Genomic DNA, 16,945 nt, shown 5'->3' with positions numbered 1-16,945 from the left:
TATCCTAGCTCACTGCAACCTCTGTCTTCTGAGTTCAAGCAATTCTCCTCCCTCAGCCTCCCTAGTATGTGGGAGTATGGGCATGTGCCACCATGCCCAGCTAATTTTTGTATTTTTAGTAGAGACGGGGTTTCACCATGTTGGCCAGGCTGGTCTCGAACTCCTGACCTCAGGTGATCCTCCCGCCTCGGCCTCCCAAAGTGCTGGGATTACAGGCCTGAGCCACCATGCCCGTCCATCTCTTAAGCTTAGTACCGTGACAAGTTGGAACAGTTCAAGGCCTATTAGGAATTTCATGCTTGTTGATTGATAGTCAAGGAAATAACAGGTCAGTTGGAGAACTGTCTTTAGGATTCTGTTCCTTGCTTTACAGAAAAGGTGAACAAATCTTTCCTTCAGGTAGATGCTGGATAGTCTTTGGAGCTTGTAGTAGGGTCCCATGAGCACTGCCCACAGCTGCTTTCTGTACCATCTGAGGTCATCTCATCCTTAAGAGAACTTTTAGGACCAGACAGGAATGCTCATCTCTCTGTACCCAGTAGTTCTCTGGGGGTGGCCTGAGGCTGATTTGTCTATGGTCACTGAGTTCATTTACTTTTATCTTCTAGGCCTTATGATGGGAAATGGAGTAAAACAATGGTGGGATTTGGGCCTGAGGATGATCATTTTGTCGCAGAACTGACTTACAATTATGGCGTCGGAGACTACAAGCTTGGCAATGACTTTATGGTAAGTACCGTTTTTTTCTAGCAGAGTTTTGGCTGGGGGTAGGTGGCTGGTTGTAAATTTGAGTAGAGTGCCAAGGCTGTGTGTGAGTGAAGAGATAACATTTGAGCAGAGACTCAAAAGAGGTCAGGGAGTTAGCCACGTGGATATCTGGGGGACGCGCGTTCCAGGCAGAGAATATTCTGGCAAGAGCCGTCAGGTAACATCTGGCGTGTTCGAGGAGGTGTAAGGAAGCCAGTGTGGCTGGAATAGAGAACGAGAGGGGAGCGTGGTAAGAGATGGGGTCGGCAGTGCCATGGGGTAAGACTGCAGGGGGCCTCCTAGGCCATAAGTCACCGAGTGAAATGAGCCATTGGCGGACTTTGAGCAAAGGGAAAACAAGGCTGGCTGCTGTCTGGGGGTGGACTATAGGATGCGTTTTGGAAAGTTTACTTTGGCTGCAGAGTGGGTAATGGATTTACAAGACTGGAGGCAGAGAGGCCATTATAATAAACCAAGCTAGAAACAAGGCTGGTCTTCTCAAAGCATACGTGTACATTTCTAGGCACTTTGATTAAATGTAAGGAAACCTTGATAGTTTGCTTATTTTTGTTTTGTTTGTTAAAAAAGCAAGAACAGGTCACCTTAAATAGGTAGCTAGCTGGCAGACCCAGGTAACATCAAGATTTCTGTGGCTAGATCTTTAGAATTAGAAGACGTTATCTTTGGTGTTAAATGAATCAGACTTCACTGGCATTTCAATTTCTGTCCTATTATTCACAAAGGTCTGAATGTTTGTGGGATAAAACATTGAAAACCTGTTTTTAAATCACTAGAAGAAAATGTTGGATGCCAGTTAAATCTTAGGTGATTTTACCTAAAGGCAGTAGGCAATAGGGGTTGGGCTCATTGTCTTGTTCTGTAAAATATCTGTTGTGATCATGTACTTGGATGTACTGTTGTTTGTTGTAGGGAATCACGCTCGCCTCTAGCCAGGCTGTCAGCAACGCCAGGAAACTGGAGTGGCCACTGACAGAAGTTGCAGAAGGTGTTTTTGAAACCGAGGCCCCGGGAGGATATAAGTTCTATCTGCAGAATCGCAGTCTGCCTCAGTCAGGTAATTATACCAGAACCAGGAAAAGCCTCTGTCTAAAGGCATCTTTGGTGAAAGGAGAGTGAGGGCTGCCTGTCTTTTTTTTGTAGAGTCTGTGTTCACGTGACGTGTCTTCCCCAGCCAGTGCTTTTACCTGTTATGGGAGAGATTACATTCTCATATCAGAACTTTAATACATAGCAGTAGGGGATCTAGACTGGTTCTGTTCTACTGGTAATGTAGTGATTTATGATTCTTTCATCTGTAAATAACAGAAAACCCAACTACTTTGAACAGTTATAGAATCTTTTAGCTCACAGAGCAGGCATTCTATAGGTGGGAAAGATTTCAAGGTTAGATGATTCACCAGCTCCCCACATTTTCTCTTTCTACGTTCTGTTGTTCTCTGCGGGTACCTCTCCTAGAGCTAGTCCCCTCAAGGTTGCAGGAGGGCTGCCAGGAGCAGGTGGGGCCACATGCTCCCACAATCCCATCTGGTAGGAGAGGAGATGCTGACCTCTTTTTGCTTTTTTTTTTTTGAGACTCTTTCAGTCCAGCTGGAGTGCACTGGCGTGATCTCTGCTCATTGCAACCTCTGCCTCCCGGGTTCAGTTAATTCTCCTTCCTCAGCCTCCCAAGTAGCTGGGATTATAGGCGCCCGCCACCACGCTCAGCTTTTTTTTTTTTTTTTTGTATTTTTATTAACTTTTAAAAATTATTTATTTTTTGAGACGGAGTCTTGCTCTGTCACCCAGGCTAGAGTGCAGTGCTGCAATCTCGGCTCACTTGCAACCTCCGCCTCCCAGGTTCAAGTGATTCTCCTGCCTCAGCCTCTCCAGTAGCTGAGATTACAGGCACACGCCACCACGCCCAGCTCATTTTTGTATTTTTAGTAGAGACAAGGTTTCACTATATTGTCCAGGCTGGTCTCGAACTTCTGACCTCACTTGATCTGCCTGCCTCAGCCTCCCAAAGTGCTGGGGTGACAGGCGTGAACCAGCGTGCCCAGCCCTTTTTGCTTTCTTTTTAAGAGCAGAAGAAAAACTTTCCTAGAATCTTCCAGCAAACTTCCTGGTCAGATTTGATATACTGTGCCTGCTCCTAAACCAATCACTGGCAAGAGAAATAGGATCACCCCCAAACCATTTAGCCATGCCTCCTCTGGAGCCGAGGTCAGTTTCCCAGACTTCAGCGTGGGTACTCAGGGATGGCATGGAAGTGAGGAGCCCCCACGCTGACTGCCACACAGAACAAGAAGGAAACTTTGCAGGGTTTGTTTTGTTGACTGCAGAGGCAGCCTCGTCAGTGTTTCATTTTGTATTTAATGCCTGCAAATTCAGCTACCTGCTCTGACAAAACAAAAGCAAAAACGGGGAAAATGCTGGCGAATGGCAAGGGCACTTGTGCCAACTCCCTCACTTGGTGAACGTATGCCTGCAAGTGGGCCTGAGAAGGGAGTCCTGGAAATTCTCCTTCTTCACTGGTCGGCCTCCTGTACCCGATGCCCCCATGCTGAGTCTGTAGAATGTTCAGTGCTCCTTGTTTATCATCCGGTGCTCAGCAAAAGAAAGATCCGTCCGTTCCAGTGTGGGAGGCTAGACTTGGCTGTGTGGGACTCGTGGAGAGATGGTGTTTCTCTACTTCACTGGTGATTTAAAGGGTGTTGATGGTGTTTTTTTGTTGATAGGTGATTGATCCTTTGCTGACTTTAAAACTTAACGCTTGCAACTAGCTCCACCATCCATTTTTTCTCTCCAGCCTTAGTGATATTTCAGTGCTTAAAATAATAGAGAGCCCCATGGTGCTAAGAAGCTTTTGTTCTTTGGAATGGAAATCCCCTTGGGCGTTTCTGGTTGACAATGTGGTCAGACCTTCTGGTCGGCTGGCATTCATCTTTCCTTTGAATTACCCACTTCTGTGCAGCTTCACCCACGCGTTAACTTCCTGTCCTGCGTCCCTTCAGGCTCCAAGTCAACTGGGATTTGTTGATTTTGAAGTAAATGGAGAGAAAAAAATGGAGCCTGCCAGGCGGAGGCACTTGTGAGAAACAGCGTCTTAATCACGATATTGCTGTTCTAGCAAACAGGACTAAGGCAGGGAAAGCCAAAGAAAAATGTACTGAATTTATCGTAGTCAGATGGAGACGTGGAACAGCTCTTTAGAAAGTCACTTTACAATGTGAAAAGTTTCCAGTAACAGTAGGTGTTTCAATATGACTTTTATTCTTTTTACAAAATAATCAAGTTTTTTCCTTAGACAAGCAGAGAAGCCGAAAAAAAAAAAACACACACACCCATGTACCCAGAGAGAACCACTGCTGACATTTTAGAGTATACCTTTCCAATCTTTTGTCAAAAATACATATCTATAATTAAGTGTATACATTTCTGTATATCCTTTTTTAGGAGTTCCATCGTATTATTACATTGTAGGAAGAGAAACAATTCTCTGTTGTTGGATACTTATGTTGTTCCTAGCGTTTTATTGTTCTAAGCAACACTGGTGAATGTCTCTGTGGTAAAAGCCCTTCATACATCCACAATTACCTTTGGAGTGGCTGAAAATGGACTTGTTCTTTCAAAAGCAATGAGCATTTTTTAAAGCTTTTGGTACATTCCATCAAACTATTGCCCCGAAATGTACTGATTTACACTTGTATTACGTGATTGTGATTTTCCCCTCTACACTAACACAGTTAACACTGCCAACTTTTAACATTATTTGCACATTAGTTAACAAAGGATTTTATGTGAATTCTAATTTCTTTGTTGTTTGGGGGCGTCGGGTTGAAATTTTTTTTTTTTTTTGAGACAGAGTCTCGCTCTGTCGTCCAGGCTGGAGTGCAGTGGCGCACTCTGGGCTCACTGCAAGCTCCGCCTCCCGGGTTCACGCCATTCTCCTGCCTCAGCCTCCTGAGTGGCTGGGACTACAGGCGTCCGCCAGCAAGCCCGGCTAATTTTTTGTATTTTTAGTAGAGACGGGGTTTCACCGTGTTCGCCAGGATGGTCTCTATCTCCTGACCTCGTGATCCACCCGCCTCGGCCTCCCAAAGTGCTGGGATTACAGGTGTGAGCCACTGCGCCCGGCCTGAATATTTTTTCATATGTTATTTGACCATTCTAATTCCTTGTTTTGTGGATTATTGCTTTGTGCCTTTTGCCTATTTTTCTAGCATTTCATTCTTTTCCTATTGATATTTACAGGTGATTTACATATTAAGGACTTTTTGTCCAATATATTGCAGTTGTTCCCCCTACTGTGTTGTATACTCTAGTTTTGATTGTAATTCCTTTTCTTGGTTGTTGTCTAGGAGTTTTCCATTTTGTGTAATTTATGTAGCAGAAGTTTTTTCTTCATAGTTTTTCTATCTTTGGTATCAGGTTTAAAGAAAAATCTTCCTCTACTCCAAAATTGTATAAATAATCATCTGTATCTAGTATTTTCATGGTTTCATTCTCTAAACTTATTTTTTTAACCCATCAGGAATGTATTTTGTCATTTATTTCGAAGATGTAAGTTTTTCTTACCAAATGATTAGCCACTCTTCTTAGCGCCGTCCATTGAATAATGAGGCTTTTCATACTGTCTTGTTTTTTTTTTTTTTTTCGAGATAGGATCTCACTCTGTCACCCAGGCTGGAGTGCAGTAGTGCAGTCTTGGCTCACTGCAGCCTCAACCTCCCGGGCTCAAGCAATCCTCCTGCTTCCATCTCTGAAGTGGCTGGGAATACACACATGAGCCACCACGCCTGTCTAATCTTTTTTTTTTTTTTTTTTTTTTTGAGACAGAGTTTTGCTCTTGTCTCCCAGGCTAGAGTGCAACGGCGCCATCTCGGCTCACTGCAACCTCCGCCTCCCAGGTTCAAGCAATTCTCCTGTCTCAGCCTCCCGAGTAGCTGGGATTACAGGCGTGCGCCACCACGCCTGGCTAATTTTTTTTATTTTTTATTTTTAGTAGAGACAGGGTTTTGCCATGTTGGCCAGGCTGGTCTCAAACTCCTGACCTCAGGTAATCCACTTGCCTTGGCCTCCCAAAGTGCTGGGATTACAGGCATCAGCCACCACGCCCAGCCAATTTTTTAAAAGTTTTCATACAGGCAAGGTCTCACTGTTTTACCTGCATTGGTCTTGAATTCCTAGGCTCACGCAATCCTCCTACCTCAGTCTCCCAAAGTGCTGGCATTACAGGCATGGGCCGCTGCACCCAGCTTCATACTGGCTTAAAATCCCTTTCTTATCATAAACTGAATTTGTAAGTATACATGCGCATGTTTTGGTCTTTCTGTTTTATTCTATTAAATTGATCTGTCTATTCCTGCTTTATTACCCAACAGATCCTGTATTAAAAGTAACTCTAGCAGTGTCTGATCTTCAAAAGTCCTTGAACTACTGGTGTAATCTACTGGGAATGAAAATTTATGAAAAAGATGAAGAAAAGCAAAGGGCTTTGCTGGGCTATGCTGATAACCAGGTGAGCAATCTTGGAGAAGAATAACCTGTTACTTTGAATTTGGCTTGTAAACGAAGCTTATAAATGGCTTATAACCTATAAATGAAGTTAACATGAAGGTTGTTCCCATAGTTTCTTCACAGTGATTCAATATTTATATAGATAAACAGAAGAAAATAAGTGATAACCTCACCACCCAGATATTACCTTGTTTGTATTTGGGGATATATCTCTTCAGAAGTGGAATTGCTTAATCCAAGAGATTGAATGGATTTAATGCAAGATCTTTTTCATCTTCTTTTTCTAATAACCCAGCGTTTGAGCACGATTTAGTCCTTGCACTTTGACCCTGCAATTCTACTCCTAGGAATTATTTTACAGATGTGCTCAACATACATCAGCACAAAGAAGTGTGTGCAAGGTTATCTGCTGCAGCATTGTCTGTAATCACAACGTGTAAGAATTCCAGTGTCCTATAGATTAGAGACATATTTCAGTAATTTACGGCTCATTCATGGAATGGATTACTATGTCGCTAGCAAAAAGATTGAGGCAAATCTTTATGTATTGACATGGTAACATTAAGTAGAGAAAAACAAGGAACAGAATAATTTGTAAATTATACCACCATTTGTGTAAAAAAAAAACATAGATGCGTGCAGTGCTTCTAGAAGGATACACAGGAAACTGTGGACTAGTTGTCTCTGGGGTGAGAGTAGGATAGAGACTCAGTTTTTACTTTATTCCTTTAGTATATAATATTTGAATTTTTCTACCACATACGTGTAATGAATGTATAACCTGTTCCAAAAAATAACCCCCTTTCCTATTTCAGTGTAAGCTGGAGCTACAGGGCGTCAAGGGTGGGGTGGACCATGCAGCAGCTTTTGGAAGAATTGCCTTCTCTTGCCCCCAGAAAGAGGTAACGCTTGATACCAGATCGTTTGAGCTTTGTGACTAGCTAGTTCAACCCAGCTAAGAACCTTGTCCTTCCCTTCTTGAGGTCCTTTTTGATTGTGGCTTTAGTATCAAGTTCAGCAGTTGTTTCGAGAGCAGCTGAGATAATAAATTCAAACAAATGGCGCCTTGGTTCTTTATGGTATCTGATACTCCTCTAGGACTGACAAGGGCCGTGTCCTGAGTAGTGTGTGAACCCTGGCTCACGTTGCCTCTGTTTTCTTCAAGTTGCCAGACTTAGAAGACTTGATGAAAAGGGAGAACCAGAAGATTCTGACTCCCCTGGTGAGCCTGGACACCCCAGGGAAAGCAACAGTACAGGTGGTCATTCTGGCCGACCCTGTAAGTATTTCTCAGGCAGGGGGCAGGCTGGACCAGGGGTTTCTTCAAGGATGTCTTTGGCAGGTGTCTTTTCTCTTCATTGGTGTAGGACGGACATGAAATTTGCTTTGTCGGGGATGAAGCATTTCGAGAACTTTCTAAGATGGATCCAGAGGGAAGCAAATTGTTGGATGATGTGAGTCTCATTTCTACATTTATGTCACCATGGGCCTGAGAGGGATGGCATTAAGTGTGTGTGGGAGGAGACTAAGCAACAGGGTCCAGGTTCTTACTGTCAGAACCACGTCCTTTCGCTGTTGGGTTGACCTCAGCCAAGGACCGATGTCTTCACTGCCACCTGTGTAGACCGCTTGTCTAGACTCAGCATTTGTGCCTTCCCACAACCTCAGGCTGCCCTGGAACCACTGCTGGTGGATCTGTGCTTGTTCTGCTCTCCGCATGGAGATGCCTCTATCTGACCCCCTCAGCTCTCCCCATGGAGATGCCTCCATCCGACCCCCTCAGCTCTCCCCATGGAGATGCCTCCATCCGACCCCCTCAGCTCTCTGCATGGAGATGCCTCGATCCGACCCCCTCAGCTCTCCCCGTGGAGATGCCTCTGTCCGTTCCCCTCAGCTCTCGCCATGGAGATGCCTCCATCCGACCCCCTCAGCTCTCCCCATGGAGATGCCTCCATCCGTTCCCCTCAGCTCTCCGCATGGAGATTCCTCCATCCCATCCCCTCAGCTCTTGCCATGGAGATGCCTCCATCCGTTCCCCTCAGCTCTCCCCATGGAGATGCCTCCATCCCATCCCCTCAGCTCTCCCCATGGAGATGCCTCCATCCGACCCCCTCAGCTCTTCCCATGGAGATACCTCCATCCATTCCCCTCAGCTCTCCCCAGGGAGATGCCTCCATCCAATCCCCTCAGCTCTGCAGGTCCTTTGATCATCTCTTCTCCATTCTGCAGCATCAGTCTCTTCTTTCCAGTGAGTTATTCTCGCCAGCATGCAAACAGGCGCTGAAAGCTCCCATCCTTTAAAAACCTTTTACTGACCCCATATCTCCTCTCCAGATTTCTTCTTCTAAAAATCTGAGTGCGCGCTGTTTCTCTCTTACGTCCTCTCCAGATTTCTTCTAAAAATCTGAGTGCGCGCTGTTTCTCTTTCTCGCCTCCCATTTTCACTTCAGTCTGTTTTGCACTGGCTCTTGTTACTCAATGAAGTGCTTTTGTTTCTTGCCAAATATAGCAACTACTTTTAGATTCTCATCAAACTCAGTAATTGAGAAGCATTCAAAGTAGTTGTTGGATCCTAGCTCCTAGCACGTACCTGGCATGTACTAGACGTTCTGCAAATACTTTGTTGAATGATTAAAGGAACAAATTGGTCTTTCTTGGTTCTGTCACGTAACTCTGTGACTGACCTTAAACAGTTGACTTAAATTCTTTGAACTTTAGTCTTCTTATCGAAAAATTTCAGAAAATAAGAGGATCTATCTCATAAGATTGTTATGGTTTATAGAGCTTGGCGAATTACTGACATAATAGTAGATGCACAATTAACGTTAAAGCAGGCAATGTATAGAAAATACAGTCTTTATACATCTTATCCTGAAGGAAAGTAGAATCTCAGTCATCCTCTCAGCTGACAAATTTGCCAGACTCTTCCTCCTCGATCTTAATTTAATTAAATTAATTACTTAATTAAATTTTTTGAGATGGAGTCTAGCTCTGTCGCCCAGGATGGAGTGCAATGGTGCAATCTTGGCTCACTGCAACCTTCGCCTCCCGGGTCAAGCGATTCTTCTGCCTCGGCCTCCCGAGGAGCTGGAACTACAGGCACCTGCCACCATGCTGGCTAATTTTTGTATTTTTAGTAGAGACAGGGTTTTGCCAGGTTGGCCAGGCTGGTGTCAAACTCCTAGCCTCAAGTGATCTACCCACCTCATCCTCCTAAAGTGCTGGGATTACAGGTGTGAGCCACTGCGCCTGGCCCATTTTATTTTATTTATTTTTTGAGACAGATTCTTGCTCTGTCACCTAGGCTGGAGTGCAGTGGCATGATCTTAGCTCACTGCAACCTCCACCTCCCGGGATCAAGCGATTCTCCTGCCTCAGCCTCCCAAGTAGCTGGGATTACAGGCATGTGCCACCACGCCTGGCTAATTTTTGTATTTTTAGTAGAGACGGGGCTGCACCATGTTGGCCAGGATGTCTTGAACTCCTAACTTCAGGCGATCCGTCTGCCTTGGCCTCCAAAAGTGCTGGGATTACAGGCGTGAGCCACTACGCCTGGGCCCATTTTATTTTTTTTAAGACGGGGTCTCTCTCTGTCACCCAGGCTGTAGTGCAGTGGCACGATCTCAGCTCACTGCAACCTCCGCCTCCTAGGCTCAAGTGATCCTCCCACCTCAGCCTCCCTAGTAGCTGGAACCATAGGTGTGCGCCACCATGCCTGGCTAATTTTTGTATTTTTTGTAGAGATGGGGTTTCACCATGTTGCCCAGGCTGGTTTCAAACTTCCTGGGCTCAATCATTCAATCCATCTTGGCCTCCCAAAGTGCTGGGATTATAGCTGTGAACCATTGATGAACTCCTGCTCCCTGAGCTCTCTTCTCCTCTGCTGTTAGCGATCCTGCCATTTTTCTTTTTTTTGAGTTGGGAGTCTCACTCTCTTGCCCAGGCTGGAGTGCAGTGGCGCGATCTCAGCTCACTGCAACCTCTGCCTCCCAGGTTCAAGCAGTTCTCTTGCCTCAGCCTCCTGAGTAGCTGGTAGCTGGGATTACAGGCACGCACCACCACACCGGGCTAACTTTTGTATTTTTAGTAGAGATGGGGTTTCACCATGTTGGTCAGGCTGGTTGAGTAGGCCGGGCGCGGTGGCTCACACCTGTAACCCCAGCCCTTTGGGAGGCCGAGGTGGGCGGATCACAAGGTCAGGAGATTGAGACCATCCTGGCAAACATGGTGAAACCCTGTCTCTTGAACTCCTGACCTCAGGTGATCCACCCTCCTCAGCCTCCCAAAGGGCTGGGATCATAGGCGTGAGCCACTGCGCCTGGCCATCCTGCCATTTTCATCTCCCTGACAGTTTCTCCTCAGACACGGGCGCCTCTTTCTGTGTCTCATCCCAAAGTGTTTTTATACCCATGGCCCTACTTTGCTGTTTTTCCCATTCTGCATTCTTCCTCCACTCTGATGGGAGCTTACCTGCGACTCTGCTTACCCCTGCCCTGCACGTAACCATCATCCTGGCTCCAGCCTCCTCACTTCCAGTTTTTAGCTCCTTCCTCAGCTCAGACAGGTGGCTGTTGTTGATGAGGCATAATTTAGGTAGAATTTAAATGTGTTTTGACGGTTGTGTTTACTCATACAACCACTACTCAGAATACAGACCATTTTCCCAGGAAGTTCCCTCATGCCCATCTCCAGTGAGTTGGCACCTTCATCTCCCAGATCAGCTGCTATTCTGACTTCTGTCACTGTAGGTGAGTTCGTTCTTGGACTTCATACAAATGGAGTCATTCAGTATTTTCTTTCCTTTTGTGCCTGGCTTCTTTTACTCAACGTGGCTTTTTTTGTTTTTTGTGTTTTGTGTTTTTTGAGACGGAGTCTCGCTCTGTCACCCAGGCTGGAGTGCAGTGGTACAATCTCTGCTCACTGCAAGCTCCGCCTCCTGGGTTCACGCCATTCTCCTGCCTCAGCCTCCCGAGTAGCTGGGACTACAGGCACCTGCCACCACGCCCGGCTAATTTTTTGTATTTTTAGTAGAGACGGGGTTTCACTGTGTTAGCCAGGATGGTCTCAATCTCTTGACCTTGTGATCCGCCCACCTCGGCCTCCCAAAGGGCTGGGATTACAGGTGTGAGCCACCGCGCCCGGCCTACTCAACATGGTTTTGAGATTCCACCATGTAATTGCATATCACAGCTCATTTTTTTTAATTGCTGACTGATACTCAATTTTATGAATATAACAATTTGCTCATTCATTCTTATAATGGTGGACATTTGGTTTATTTCTAGATTTTTTAATCTATTATAAGGAAGACTGCCATGAACATTCTTGTGTAAATCTTCTTGTAGATAGATAGATGTTTCATTTCTCTTGAGTAAATACCTAGGAGTAGAACTGCTTTTACTGTATAAGAAAGTGTCAAACAGTCATCGGAAGTGATCGGACCATCGTTTGTCCACGAGAGGTCCAGCAGCTCCACATTCTCACCAACACTTACTTTGCTTTTTGTGGGTTTTTTAGCTATTCTAGCACATGTGAAATGGTTTCATTGGTGCCATCAAGCGATCCTTCTGCCTCAGCCACCACATAGCTAGGGCTGCAGCACTATGCCCAGCTAATGTTTTTTATGTTTGTAGAGACAGATTCTCACTGTGTTGCCCAGGCTAGAGTGCAGTGGCGTGATCTCAGCTCACTGCAGCCTCCGCCTCCCAGGTTCAAGTGATTCTCCTGCCTCAGGAGAGTAGCTGGGATTCCCGAGTAGCTGGGATTACAGGTGCATGCCACCATGTCCAGCTAATTTTTGTATTTTTAGTAGAGACAGGGTTTCACCATGTTGGCTAGGCTGGTCTCGAACTCTTGAGCTCAGGTGATCCACCTGCCTTGGCCTCCCAAAGTGCTGGGATTACAGATGTGAGCCACCGCACCCAGCCTTAAGTGCTTCATATACATTCTCTGATTTTTTTTTTTTTTTTTTTTTTTTGAGACGGAGTCTTGCTCTGTCGCCCAGGCTGGAGTGCAGTGGCGTGATCTCGGCTCACGGCAAGCTCCGCCACCCGGGTTCACGCCATTCTCCTGCCTCAGCCTCAGCCTCCCGAGTAGCTGGGACTACAGGCGCCCACCACCACACCTGGCTAATTTTTTGTATTTTTAGTAGAGATGGGGTTTCACCGTGTTAGCCAGGATGGTCTCGATCTCCTGACCTCGTGATCCGCCTGCCTCGGCCTCCCAAAGTGTTGGGATTACAGGCGTGAGCCACCGCGCCCGGCCACATTCTCTGATTCTTAATATAACCTGCAAGGTTGATAGCATCAGCCTTTGCAAATGAGGAAACCGAGGCTAAGAATGAGTAAGTCATTGGCCCTCACCCTTGAATACCATACACTGAGTAAGTGGCAGGCAAGGGCTTGGATGGTGATGAAATTATTCCCCTTCATCCCTGAAGATCTCACACTGAGTAGGTGCAGGCAGGGGCCTGGATGGATGCCTTTCAGGCTTTACAGTCAGTCCTTTTTCTTCCTCTGTGCCCTGCTCCCTCCCTGGACAGTACAGTGTATCTGTGATCCCAGTTGTTCACGCTGGAATCCTCAGAGCCAGTTTTGGTGTTATTTTGTTGTGTTTTGTTTTTTAACATTTAATAGACGTTTTAGATTTACAGACAGTCACTTTTGACCATTATGTCTCCTCATCCTTAAATTATTTTAGCTATTAGTCACCAAGAGCTGTGAGTTCTACCTCTGAAATGTCTTCTGCCTATCAGCTTTCCCTTTGAAAGGCCTCATTGTCACCTTACAGTCTGTCCCAAAGCAAACAGCCAGTAATTTTTAAAACCGTTTAATCCGATAGCTCTCTCTTGCCTCTGAGATAAATTTCAAACTCTCTGACAGAGCATGTGACATTTTTGGACATTCTCTACCCTCTGACCTTCTTTCCCGCCTCCCTCCCTAAGTCCCCTAACTCATCCCTATTCCAGTCCCACTGAACTGGTTATATTAGCTAAGATACTTCTTCTTGCATCCAACCCAAAGGGTTTTTTCCCTCTCCTCTTTCACTTGTCCTTCAACACTTAAAAGCTTTCTTAGGTTCAGCCGGGCGCGATGGCTCACCCCTGTAATCCCAGCACCTTGGGGGACCAAGGCGGGTGGCTCACCTGAGGTCAGGAGTCCCAGACCAGCCTGACCAACATGGTGAAACCCTGTCTCTACTAAACACAAAAAATTAGCCAGGCATGGTGGTGTACGCCTGTAATCCCAGCTACTTGGGAGGCTGAGGCAGGAGAATCACTCGAACCCAGAAGGCAGAGGTTGCAGTGAGCCGAGATGGCGCCATTGCACTTCAGCCTGGGCGACAAGAGCAGAACTCCATTTCAAAAAAGAAAAAAAGCTTTCTTAGGTTCTCCAAATCATGTAGTTGTTCTTTCCTCCCACTTTTTATGGCTCCTAAAAGACAGAAACGTGCATATTTGTGAGTTGTGGTTTTTTTAAGCATATCTTTGATTTTTACATACTTATTTTCATCAAGATAATAAATCAGATAGTACTAAGATTTTTTAGAAATGAAACGGTCCATCTCTGAGTCACACTACCTAGGACAGCCACATTCACCTTCAGTGTTTCTAAATAATAAATATATTTGTTTCTTCTTTTTCAATTGCCAACTCATCTTGTGACTTCCTGCCGAGGTAGATATTATAGCAAATGCTTCAAGACACACACATGCGTACACACACTCTGTCATGCGAAATACTTGTTTCCATATCTGAGTTCTCAGCTGTTCTGTACACTCCTCAAAGCTTCTGACTGTCTCTGCTGCCACACCTGAACCCAGCGTGGTACCTGGCTCTTTTTGACTACATAAATGAATGTTTGTCCTTACTAAACAACGAAAGGGACGCTTGTGGAACCAAAACATTGTTAAGGCTTTGTATTATTCATTTATTTTTATTTGTATCTGTATGTATATATATGAGACGGGGTCCCACTCTGTTACGCAGGCTGAACTCGAATTCCTGAGCTCACATCATCCTCTGGCCTCAGCCTCCAAGTGGCTGTGACTATAGGTGTGACCACTGGGCACAGCCTAAGGCTTCCTTTTTAATTAAGATGCCAAAACTAAACAGAACCAACATCAGAAGAGTAGGCCGGGAGGAGACTTACGAAAAAGGAATCATTCCAGGCTTCATCACTGAAACATCACGTAGAGTTTCATATTTGGCCTCACTAGCAGACTGAGTTTCATGACACTAAAGATTCTTGAGCGTCTGCCCAGATGCTGTGAGTGGCAGGACTTGCTCTTTTAGCAGAGATCCTACCGCCTGGCATGCGGGTCCCTGACCTCGTTGGTCCGCCAGCCACTCTTCCTGGCTACAGGCTTGGTTTGCCCTTGACTCTGCCGAGTGAGGATCCACAGTTGCTCATTATCACCAGTATCTCTTGCCTTATTGAACATAACACTCTGTACTGGATTAATACTCTTTAAATGTTAAAAAATTTTTTTTATTTCTCTTCTCTTTTTTTTGGAGCGGGGGTTTGGGTCCTTTTTTTAATGTTAATTTTTTTTATTGTGGTCAGTACAGTGAGGTATAAAGTGGGCTATGTCTTTTGTTTTTCAGGCTTGGAGTCAGTGTATATTCTATTTCTATTTTACAGGCAATGGCAGCAGATAAAAGTGACGAGTGGTTTGCTAAACACAATAAACCCAAAGCTTCAGGTTAACGGAAGACATGATGCAGAGCAAGCCTCTGTGATTCCTGCCCAGCACCTGTGAGGCCTGACGTGTCAGTTCCCAATAAATGCTCTTCTGATTTGTTTCCCGTATAGGCAAGGAGGCTCGGGTAGTGCAGATTTGTGTATTTCAATCTTTGAAAGCTCTGATGTAGTTTAGAAATGAAATCCAATCATGAGTCCAGGTAGAGAACGCCTGCTGTAATCTGCGCATTCTGTATATAACTGTGTTGGATGAGTGACAGATGATTGTGCAGACTAGGACAGCGGCATGAACATGACTTTGGTTGGGACTGCGGATAGTTAGGGTTACCTCTGAATCATGTAGCTTTTATGAGAGCAGCTGTGAAAGTGAATCCACATTAATGGCTTGTCGTGGTGCCACTCCCAGCACCTGACGATATGCTCTTCTATTGTCTTATTCTGGCAGGTTTTGACGTTTTAAATTTTTTAAAGAAATTTTATTCCTTGGACCAAAAGGTTTGGTTAACCACCCCCATCTTACTTGCTTTCACATTTTGAGTGTCCAGAGGAAACAGAAAGGGATGAGTGTGCGAGCTTCTTTCTGTGTATATATTTTGTTTTTTCTGTGTATATTTTTAATCCCGACAGAACATCATGTGAGATTTCTTTAAAATGGATTAAACGATTTCTTCAGCCTGAAAAAGAAGGTTTTGAAAATGTTTTCTTGTAGTTTTGTTTGGTTCTAAACAACAAATAGGTTTTAATCACTCGAAATGGAATTATATTGTGTATTCATTGAATAAATTTTTTTTGAAAGTAAGCTTCTGAAATCAAGCTGTGATACCAGTCTCTAAGTCTCATCATTTAAAGTGGTGGCCAGGTTCAGATTTTTAAAAATAAACTTAGGAGATTGGAAGGGATTGACTCAGAGGATCCTGGTTCCAAAAGAACATATATAGAATTACTTGTAAATCATAACCTCTGCTTTCCTCCCTTACTGGCAGGGCGTGGGGCATGGAAATTTTGGTTGTATTTGAGCTTATCTTCTTATAGGGGTGATGCTATTATACCTTCACGGAGAGAAATAAATTCTCATCCAGCTCTACAACTTTTCATTCAGCTTGAATTCCATATCCTAGGGAAGCAGTCTTGAGTTTCAAAGCAAACCAAGTTATATATATGGCCCTCCTCTAGGTAATTGGTTTTTTTTTTTTTTTTTTTTTTGAGACAGAGTTTCGCTCTTGTTACCCACGCTGGAGTGCAGTGGCGCGATCTTGGCTCACTGCAACCTCCGCCTCCCGGTTTCAAGCAATTCTCCCGCCTTAGGCTCCCAAGTAGCTGGGATTACAGGCATGCGCCACCACGTCTGGCTAATTTTGTATTTTTAGTAGAGACGGGCTTTCTCCATGTTGGTTAGGTTGGTCTCGAACTCCCGACCTCAGGTGATCCACCTGCCTCAGCCTGGGATTACAGGCGTGAGCCACCGTGCCCTTCTCTTTTTTTTATACATGTGGAAATTATTATATGAACTTTGAATAACCAGGTAAACTACTGCTTCTCTTTAGAATGTATGTTAATTTTCCAATTTTCTATTAGATTATTAAGTAATTTTTAATGTTCATCTCTAGTAATATTGTCCTTGTGAAAAGAAACTCCTTTTCCCAGTGTATTGGGCTGCTATAATGTCCTCGAAGTTTGTTGTAGTAAAATAAGTGGTTTATATAAGTACCGAATGACTAAATAACACACACAGGTTTCCCTTTTATCTGCTTATCTTGTATTTTGGTGTACCAAAATGTTTTTCTCCTAAATATACAACTGTGCATGATAGTGGGCACCATGCAGGGTGAACAGTAATGCTGTTTGTCTGCATGGGACATTTTGGCTTTAGGAGATCTGCCTCCTTTTATTTATTTCATTGCCTGTCACTTCTCGCTTTGTTGCGTTTTGTTTTTGCTTTTGTTTTTGTTTTTTTTTAAGACGGAGTTTCACTCTTG

General features: G+C 44.7%; 1 protein-coding gene across 10 annotated transcripts in view; it reads left to right on the top strand.

The window, feature by feature from the left end:
- GLOD4 (glyoxalase domain containing 4) overlaps window positions 1–15,789 on the top strand; it is a 30,612-nt gene extending 14,823 nt beyond the window's left edge. For all 10 annotated transcript variants that reach the window (XM_063798148.1, XM_063798151.1, XM_063798152.1 and 7 more), the window contains 7 exons: window positions 609–729; window positions 1,678–1,822; window positions 6,132–6,268; window positions 7,083–7,169; window positions 7,433–7,546; window positions 7,635–7,721; window positions 14,910–15,789. In XM_063798148.1, the coding sequence (XP_063654218.1) occupies window positions 609–729; window positions 1,678–1,822; window positions 6,132–6,268; window positions 7,083–7,169; window positions 7,433–7,546; window positions 7,635–7,721; window positions 14,910–14,975 (757 nt within the window). In that variant the 3' untranslated portion in view covers window positions 14,976–15,789. The remainder of the gene's footprint in view (window positions 1–608; window positions 730–1,677; window positions 1,823–6,131; window positions 6,269–7,082; window positions 7,170–7,432; window positions 7,547–7,634; window positions 7,722–14,909) is intronic.
- Window positions 15,790–16,945: the final 1,156 nt, after the last annotated feature.

Source organism: Pan troglodytes, chromosome 19 (genome assembly GCF_028858775.2).
Source record: "Pan troglodytes isolate AG18354 chromosome 19, NHGRI_mPanTro3-v2.0_pri, whole genome shotgun sequence".
Taxonomy (NCBI): Eukaryota; Metazoa; Chordata; class Mammalia; order Primates; family Hominidae; genus Pan; species Pan troglodytes.
This window is presented reverse-complemented; position numbering and strand designations above follow the sequence as displayed.